The sequence below is a fragment of the Alosa alosa genome, chromosome 2, assembly GCF_017589495.1.
Source record: "Alosa alosa isolate M-15738 ecotype Scorff River chromosome 2, AALO_Geno_1.1, whole genome shotgun sequence".
NCBI lineage: Eukaryota > Metazoa > Chordata > Actinopteri > Clupeiformes > Clupeidae > Alosa > Alosa alosa.
Window position 1 is genome coordinate 33,674,083 of NC_063190.1, and position 10,312 is coordinate 33,684,394.

The following is a 10,312-nucleotide window of genomic DNA, read 5'->3' on the forward strand; positions in this document are numbered from 1 at the left end:
TGTGTGTGTGTTTGTGTGTGGGTGCGTGTGTGTAAGCGTGACATGTCATAACATTGCAATTCGACTGAGATAAGCTAACCCAGTACAAACAAAGAGACACAAAAAGGAAGATGATCTTTTATTAAAAGCTGTGACAGACTTGCTGTGGTGGAGCAAAGACGTGAGAAGGCCCCTTTACATGAAGCTATAGTGACTCACACGCTGCCATTTAGGACTAACACGGCTAAAACGGTATCCACATCCAAAATCACAACTTTTCACATCACTGTACAGTTATTTTATTTTGATTTTTTTCTCTTTTTTTTACTGTCACTGCCAAAAATGCTTTAAGAGAAAAAAACAAGGCACTTTAAGATATCTGACCAAACATCGCTAAACATCATTAGTGTGTATGAAGTCAAGGTTCATTCGCTTATATATTCCTTTTATACCACAGTTATGTGAAGTTAACGGTTGCTCACCTTTGGTGAACTTACGCCAGACAAACAGATAGCCAGATCATCGGTCTAATAATGATCACTTCCTTTTCTCTGTAGCCCTGTAGCTACTGTGTGCTTCCAGTGAAATGGTTTAAATGAGAACACTAGCTACGCTAGCGGCATAGCACATGCTAATCATAATGAGTATTAGCCCAACAAGCTAAATGCTCTATGCCACTGGCTTCTTTTCCCAATAGTGCAGCTTCTAGTCTACAAGAATCCATACATTTTGCCTTAGCTCAGAAACTAACTTAGCTAACGGTGTGGCCGCAGTGCTCACCAATACACAGGGCCATAAACCAGCGGCTAACTGCTTACTTTGAAGTCTCAGGGTGCTAACCGCTTTAGCACATGTTTTACGCCAAACTGCCCCATTCTCAATGGCAAATACTGTACTTGCCTGTCTAATCAGGAGCACATTTACATCGTACATACCAACAACACTCCCCTGTCTGAACACATTAGGGGTGAGAATCACATACTCAACAACATATAACTTTTACAATCTTTATCTTGATAAGGTATAAATATATATAAAAAATCCTTTCCGTTGCATTGTTACTAGTAGTAGTGCGACAAACAATCCAGTGTTTGACATGTTGGCGTGCTTTATTATAGTGTCTGCTTCTGCACCCTCGTGGCGTGATTGCTATAGCGCCTGTAAATCTCAGGAATCATGTTGCATGACCTCACACATATGGCAAGCCATTTCAGCTGGTAAGTTAATGTTCACTATTGCTTGCATTATGACTACCATAGTTTCTATAGCTTAGTAGTAATTCTATTAAACATTCTTACTAAACCAAACATTCTTACAGTAGAAACAGTATTAATTAAATTACTCTAAACATGCTAGTTCAAGTCATTCTAATAATATTGGAAGTTATTAGGTCATTCAGTATTACGGCACCTCTACTTCATACTTTTTTAGCATATAGAAAACTAACAATACCTCAATGTCAACAAATGTTATAAAACCTCAAAATGGCTTGCCACAGCATATTTTCCTTCTGAAAATTAGAATTATAATTCAGCTTGACCAACACTGAATCTATGAAAGGCCTTGATGTTTCAGAGTAGGTCTCAATAGTGGTGATGGTATCCCTCTGCAGAGATCAGGCTGCAGAAGATCCTGAGAGTGTCCAGTTGAAGTCTCTGATGGTGACCATTTTCCAGACTTCAAAAGCCTGACTGGCTTGCCACGGTGCTTGACCAGTTCTTCTGTGAGTTGGACGGCATGGTATGGTTCTATGTGACCGTAACCATGGACTCCATGACGGCAGCCAGTCGGCTCTCCAGGTCATGAGGAGAGTTGGAACAGACTTGGGGAGGTTCCTTTAGAACCACCCTCTCCGTGGAACAGTCTAGAACTCTGGGCAGGAACTCACTGAGCTTCTCCTGAAGGGAATCTGTGGAGGGGGCAGAGAGATGAAAGCCTTTAAAGCATGAATACACACACACACACACACACACACACACACACACAGATACACACACACACAGATACACAGACATACACACACACACAGATATACACACAGATACAAGCACGCACGTACATTCGCATACACACACAAAGGCACGTGCACACACACACGCACACATAGACACACACACAAACACACACACACCCTCACCCTTCATGTCCTGTCCAAGGTATCCACACCACACACCCCTGATGTGCTCGATGGCGTCCAGGTCCTCCTGACACACACTGTCTCGGGCCATGAGGTGGACACAGGGAATAACACAGTCGTTCACCATGGCAACGGCATCCTCCGCCTCCTCTACCTCCTCACTCTTGAAGAACACCTTTATTTACACATGACATTAAAACATACCATTTACACATAAAACACAAAAACATATTATTTATTACATGACATTTACATGCATGACATTGACATTGTTCATGCATTTACATTTAATATTTACACAAACACATGACACATGACATGACATATTATTTATTATTTACATAAAATATTTATGATGACATTAAACATTTACATTTATTATTTACATGATGATGATGACATACTGATGATGACATTTATTATATCACATAAAACATATTTATTATTATTACATGATGACATTTATTGTCGAGATGCATGATATGACACACAGACACATTTATTAAGACACATTACTTACATTTATTACACATATTTATTTACAAAACACATGCATTTTACATTACATTTACACAAACACATGACATAGCTCCACATTTACATTATTTATGCATTTACATTTACTTTACATTTATTATTTATATGATGACACAACATTTATTTATTACTAAGATGCATTTACACCATTTTAATATTTAATATTTACATTTTCACATAAAACATTTATTACAAGCCACACACACCATACTGCCATTTATTTATTTATTTACAAAACACATTTTATTACTTTACACACATTTACACATTTAGCCAAAACATTATTTACATACCATGCACAAAACATTACTAAACACATGACATTTATGACATGACATACATTTATTGATGACATAAAAACATTTACGAGACGATGATGACATTAAAACATACTACATGACAAACATTTTATTTATTTATGATGATATTTACATTATTATGACATTTACACATTAAAAACATAAACATTTACATGACATTTATTATTTATTTATTATTTATTATTTTATATTTATTATTTTTACTATTATTTATTATTTATTATGACATAAAAACATGCATTTATTTACACATAAAACATTTATTTTTACTATTTACCACATTATTATTTATTATTTATTATTTAATATTAAAACATACCATTATTTTATTTATTATACATAAACATAAAACATTTATTATTTATTACTATTATTTAATATTAATATTTTATTATTTAATTTATTATTTTTATTTAATATTACATATTTAATATTTGTTTATTATTTTTTACTTGATGACATTAAATATTTATTTATTTTTATTTATATATTTTATCATAAAAACATTTATTATTTATTATTTAAGATGCATTTTTATTATTACTGTTTATGCATTTTAATAATATTATTTACACATGTACCATTTATTATTTTTATTTATTATTTATTAAGATGCATTTATTATTTTTATTTACATGACATTTATTTTATTATTTACACATTTATTATTAAAACATACACATTTTATTTACTATTTTTTACTTTATTATTTTTACTTTACATTTAATACAAAACATTTACATTTACTATTTATTAAAACATTTAATATTTATTTTATTTACTTAATATTTGACATGAGCAAAACATTAAAACACACATTTACATTTATTTATATTTATTTACATATAAACATAAAACATGACATTTATTATTTATATTTACTTATTTACCCATACTTATTACAAATGCATATTTAATAAAACATTATTTAATATTTACATTTACTATTTAATACAAACACACACACATTTTTAATAAAACACATTTTACAAACATTATTACATTTACTATTTATTTTTACTATTATTTACTTATTATTTCACAACATATTTTACATTATTACTAAAACATTTATTATTTACTTACATAAAAACATTTATTATTTCACACCTTTATTTACATTACAAACATTAAACATTTATTTACACAACATTATTTATTTTACATTAAAACATTTATTATTTATTATTTATTATTTATTATTATTATTAAAATATTAAAACACATATTTACTATTTATTATTTATTTACATGACATTTACATTATTTATTTATTTACATAAAACATGACATTTATTATTAAAATATTTATTATTTACTTATTTTATTCATATTTATTACACATTTACATTTACATAAAACATAACATAAAACACACATTTACTTACTAAAAACATAAAACATTAAAACATTTACATTACATGACATTTACTTATTATTTAATCTATATGCATTTACATGACACACATTTATTATTTTTACTTCATTTAATACAAACATTTATTTACATTTACATTTACATTTATATTTCACATAAAACACATTACTTACACATTATTTACTTTATTATTTAATGCCTGACATGCATTTATTGCTTACATTTACATAAAACATTATTTTTATTTACATTAAGATGCATTTACACATTTACATTTATTACTATTATTAATATTTATTATTTACATTTACACACATTTTACTACATATTTATTATGACATGACATGACATAAACATTTATATTTACATTTACACAAACATATTTATTATTTATTTACTATTTACATTTACATAACATAAAACATTTAATATTTATATTTATTTTATTTATGCACATTATTAAAACATAACACATGACATTATTATTTTTTACCATATTTATTTACATGACATACATACATGATGATGACATAAACATGCATTGAGACATATCAAGAAACATGAGACATATTATTTACACATTTACTGTCTACATGACATGACATTTACATGACATAAAACATTTATTATTTTATTTACACATGCATTTACATTTACATTATTTACATTTACACATTTACATTTACATGCACACACACATTTACATGCATTTATTTACTTATTTACAAACATTTATTATTTATTATGCCATTTATTTACACACAAAACATTTACTTACATGCATTTATTTATGCATTTATTATTTTACATGCATTTTACACATTTACATGACATAAACACATTTACACATATTTATTATTTACTGACATTTATTAATAACATTTACATTTACATTTACATGCACAAAACATATTTACACATGCATTTACATGATGCCACATTAAAACCATGACATTATTTATGATGACATGACATTATTTACATGATGATGTGATATTTTATGACATTTACCATTTTATTTACATTAAAACATTTATTATTGGAGAGGAGGAGAGGAGAGGAGAGGGGAGGAGAGAGGAGAGGAGAGAAGAGAGAGGAGGGAGGAGAGGAGAGTGAGAGAGGAGAGGAGAGAGAGGAGAGAGAGAGAGGAGAGAAGACTGAAGGTATCTGAAGGAAAGGGAGGAGAGAAGAGAGAGCGGAAGAGAGAAGAAAGAAAGGAGAGGGAACTAGGGGGAGGAATGGGAAAGGGAGAGAAGAGGAGGAATGAGAGAGGAGAGGGAGAGGGGAGAGGAATCGTGAGAGGAGGAAGAGAAATGGTGAGAGAGTAGTGGTAGAAGAGAGAGGAGGAATGGTGAGAGAGGGAGGGGAGAGGACACATGAGGTGGAGCCCTGTAGCCTTAATGAGCAGAAATGAACTTAATATGTAGAAGGGTGAAAATAGACTGGTGAGCCTCCGCAGTCTGAACACAAGCAGAGATGTAGTCATTTAACGCAAGCAGGTCTGGGACCAGCACACAAAAGCAAGCAGATGTAGTCATTTTAACACCAGCATGGCCAGACAAAGCAGAGATGTAGTTTTAACACCAGCAGGTCTGGGACAGCATGTGAACAAGCAGAGATGTAGTCATTTTAACACCAGCAGGTCTGGGACCAAGAACAGACAAGCAGAGATGTAAAGTGTGTTCAAAACGGGAGACAGCTGCCTACTGCCTCCCTACATAGAGGCTGTCTCACTAGGCATGACTTTGGATTAAATGCTTTTTAAAATGGCGTAGCACTCCTAGAAATCTTTGGTTAACCTCACGATTTGGCGTTAGCAAAGGCCTGGCGTTAAACTAAATTAGCTGCACGTAAAAGCAGCGCTAGCGGTATAAATTGAGTTTCTGGCGGCAGATATATCAGACCAGATGCTATTAATGGTTACAACAATGGAATAATCAGATAGTAAATTGTTTATTTCTAATCTGTAATCTGCAAATCTAAGCAAAATAAGATCACACAAATGACATTTTAAGCAGATTCAGCAGCCATTACGATGTCATCCGCCATGTTGTTTACCTTTCACAAGCTGTTTCAGGCGTTGCGGGGATTATGGGTAGGAGGCGGCATGGAGTGTGCATCGATGCTGCCTTCAAAATGACCCCGTTATTTGGGAATTCTAAGATATCTTAAAAAGCAGCAAATTTGTTTTTTAGGTTTGGAACCGCACTTGCTGCCTTGCTCCCCAGTTAGATATCTTAAAAGGCAGCAACTTTACCCGTTTCGAACACACCCGTAGTCATTTAACACCAGCAGGTCTAGGACCAGCATGGCCAAGCAGACATGGTAGACAAATAGATATGTAGTCATTTAAAACAGGTCTGGAACCAGCATGGCCAAAGAGTTGCTAGAGTGAAAGTGGCTGAATGAAAACTGTAGAATAGTTTGACTGTGATATACATGTGGAAGAAAATAAATGCAGATACAGTATGGGAAATACTGACTGTACGGAGGTGTACGTGTAAGATATACTGACGGAACCGTGAGGAAGTGTAGGAACTACCGATAGAACCGTGAGGAAGTGTAAGATATACTGACGGAACTGTGAGGAGGTGTAAGATATACTGACGGAACCATGAGGAAGATATACTGACGGAACCGTGAGGAAGTGTAATATATACTGATGGAACCATGAGTGAGTGTAAGATATTCTGACGAAACCGTGAGGAAGTGCAAGATATACCGACGGAACCGTGAGGAGGTGTAAGACATACAGACAGATCGGTGGAAGCGGCGTGTGGTTCTTACTTTCCATTCTGGTACTGTTCCAGGCCTGTGAGCAGGTAGGCAAACACCGTCTTGAACATGCTGTAGTCGTCATGCCACTTCTGCAGAACACACACACACACACACACACACACACACACACACACACACACACACAGACACACAGTATTATACATTTCTGTCAGGTCCATTAAGTCAAAGAACAACACAGGCAATACATTCTTTGGAAATTTATTGAATATATTACAAATTAAATTTGGGCGGTATGGCTCTGTTCAGAGGGTCCCCAGACCTTTCATGAGCACCATGAAGAGCAGTGAGCCTGGGGACAGCAGCAGCGTGGGGGGACTCACACAGTTTAACACTGAGCGGAGCTAAACTATTCCCCATATGAACAGAACAGGCAACTATGACATAAAGCCTATGCCATGTTATACGACACAGGGGTGGACAGGGGAGGAGGTGGGTTGCATAAATCACGAGCAGCAAGCAGTTAGGAATAGCAAGCAGCTTTAAATAAAACGCCCTGTTTGGATGTAGCCATTTAGAAGCGAGTCTGAAGGGAGTTGACAGCTGATCAGCTGGCCCATAGCAGTTAGCAGCATATGACTTCTTGGCCTGCCAGAACTGATGCTGGCGCTCAATTTATCACACTCCAGTCAGTATTAAATGTGTTGTGTGGTGTTGATTGTGGTGTTAGTGTTGTTAGTGTTGTTTCTGGTGTTAGTGTTGTGTAGTGTTGCTACTGGTGTTAGTGTTGTGTAGTGTTGTGTAGTGTTGTTTCTGGTGTTAGTGTTGTGTAGTGTTGTGTAGTGTTGTGTAGTGTTGCTTCTGGTGTTAGTGTAGTGTTGCTTCTGGTGTTAGTGTTGTGTAGTGTTGCTTCTACTGTTAGTGTTGTGTAGTGTTGATTCTGATGTTTGTGTTGTGTTGTTTCTGGTGTTAGTGTTGTGTAGTGTTGTTTCTGGTGTTAGTTGTTTCTGGTGTTAGTGTTGTGTAGTGTTGTTTCTGGTGTTAGTGTTGTGTAGTGTTGTTTCTGGTGTTAGGGTTGTGTAGTGTTGTGTAGTGTTGTTTCTAGTGTTAGTGTTGTTACTGTTGTTTCTGGTGTTAGTGTTGTGTAGTGTTGTTTCTGGTGTTGGTGTTGTTAGTGTTGTTTCTGGTGTTAGTGTTGTGTAGTGTTGCTTCTGATGTTAGTGTTGTGTAGTGTTGTGTAGTGTTGTTTCTGGTGTTAGTGTTGTAAAGTGTTGTTTCTATTGTTAGTTGTTTCTTGTGTTAGTGTTGTGTAGTGTTGCTGCTGGTGTTGGTGTTGTGTAGTGTTGTTTCTGGTGTTAGTTCTTTCTGGTGTTGGTGTTGTGCAGTGTTGTTTCTGGTGTTAGTGTTTTGTAGTGTTAGTGTTGTGTAGTGTTGTGTAGTGTTGATTCTGGTGTTAGTTGTTTCTGGTGTTAGTGTTGTGTAGTGTTCTGGTGTTAGTTGTTTCTGGTGTTAGTGTTGTGTAGTGTTGTTTCTGGTGTTAGTGTTGTGTAGTGTTAGTGTTGTGTAGTGTTGTTTCTGGTGTTGGTGTTGTGTAGTGTTGTTTCTGGTGTTAATGTTAGTGTTGATTCTGGTGTTAGTTGTTTCTGGTGTTTATGTTGTGTAGTGTTAGTGTTGTGTAGTGTTAGTGTTGTGTAGTGTTGTTTCTGGTGTTGGTGTTGTTTCTGGTGTTAGTGTTGTTTCTGGTGTTGGTGTGTTATCTGCATGTACCAGGTACTCCTCCATGTCCATGTCCTCTGGTTTGATGAGGCGTATTTTGGAGCGAGCTTCTCTCATGATGCTCATGGACCTGGAGAGAGATTAGGATGATGAAAGGATAACTCTTTCTCTCCTCTCCTCCTCCTGTCCTCGCCTCTATTCCTCTCCTCCTCCTCTAACTCTCCTGTCTCTCCTCCTCCTCCTCTCCTCTCATATTCTGTCTTATCTTCTCCTCCTCTCCTCTCTTCCTCCTCTCTCTCCCCTCATCCTCCTCTCCTCTCTCTCCTCTCATCTCCTATCTCTCTTTTCTCCTCCTCCCCTCTAACTCTCCTCTCTCTCTCTCCTCCTCTTCTCCTCTCTCATCTTCTCTTTTTTCCACCTCTCTTCTAACTCTCCTCTACTTTACTCTGCTCCACGTTCCTCTGCTCTCCTCTCCTCTCCTCTCCTCTCCTCTCCCCTCTTCTCCCATCCCTCCCTCTCTCACCCCCTGTTCTTTCTCTTCTCTTCTCCCACAGGTGTGTCTCCTACCTGTCATCGAAGCTGAGGTTGCGATCGCCAAACTGTTCCAGCAGGGTTCTCTCGATGATTCGCTTGGGCGCTCGGTTCTGGAAGAGGTAGACGAGGACGTGCTGCAGGCGGGCGTCCTGCTGGGGGGTGCCGCTCTCCTGGGACAGCTCGAACAGACGCGAGTACTCCTCGTGGAACGCCTGCAGAGACAAGCAGACGGAGGGAGGGAGGGAGGGAGGGAGGGAAGGAGGGGGAAGGAAAAGGGAGATAGAGAGAGAAAGGAAGGGTGAAAGGAATGAAAGAGGGAGGGAGAGAGTGAAGGAGGGGAAAAGGGAAAGGAGAGAGAGAGGGGAAGGAAGGAAAGAAGGAGAGAGAAAAGGAGAGGGAGAGGGAGGGAGGGAGGGAGAGAGGGAGGGAGGGGAGAGAGGGAGAGAGAGAGAGGGAGAGAGGCAACATTGTTTAGGGAATGAGGGTATGGGCAGTAGGCAGCACTGGGGCAGGAGTGATTATGAACACCTGCAGAGAGGAACTAAAGGAGGAAGTAAAAACACCACCTTGTACATGAAGACAGGGAGAGGAAGAGGAAGAGGAAGGTTGACAGAGGGTCTCTTAGTAGCATCTCCCGGAAAACTCCCGTAATTTGCATGGCCATCAAACTTCATTTTAAAATCATTGATCCATTCATTTTTTCTATTAGTCTGACATCTCTCAGGTTGCCAGATTGTGTATGAAATACACCCTACACATACACAATCACTTTTCAATTTCACTTTTCACGTTTCAATTTCAACCGTTTTGTCATAGGCTAAAACCTGGCGACCCAAAACCCAAATAAAAGAAGCGGGTGCGATTAAGCAGCCTGGTCTTAATAAAATAAGCAAAAGCGGGCTGGATTGAATAGCCTACTCAGAACAAGCTGTTGTGAAATTGTTGGAAATTTAATTGATTAACACATCACATAAA

General features: G+C 36.6%; 1 protein-coding gene across 1 annotated transcript in view; it reads right to left on the bottom strand.

Moving 5' to 3' along the window:
* Window positions 1-103: 103 nt before the first annotated feature.
* Window positions 104-10,312, bottom strand: part of usp28 (ubiquitin specific peptidase 28) — a 29,175-nt gene continuing 18,966 nt past the window's right edge. The window contains exons 22-27 of the mRNA XM_048229815.1: window positions 9,371-9,549; window positions 8,855-8,933; window positions 7,139-7,218; window positions 6,894-6,954; window positions 2,117-2,291; window positions 104-1,888 (exon numbers count right to left, since the gene is read on the bottom strand). Coding sequence (XP_048085772.1) covers window positions 1,728-1,888; window positions 2,117-2,291; window positions 6,894-6,954; window positions 7,139-7,218; window positions 8,855-8,933; window positions 9,371-9,549 — 735 coding nt within the window. The 3' untranslated portion in view covers window positions 104-1,727. The remainder of the gene's footprint in view (window positions 1,889-2,116; window positions 2,292-6,893; window positions 6,955-7,138; window positions 7,219-8,854; window positions 8,934-9,370; window positions 9,550-10,312) is intronic.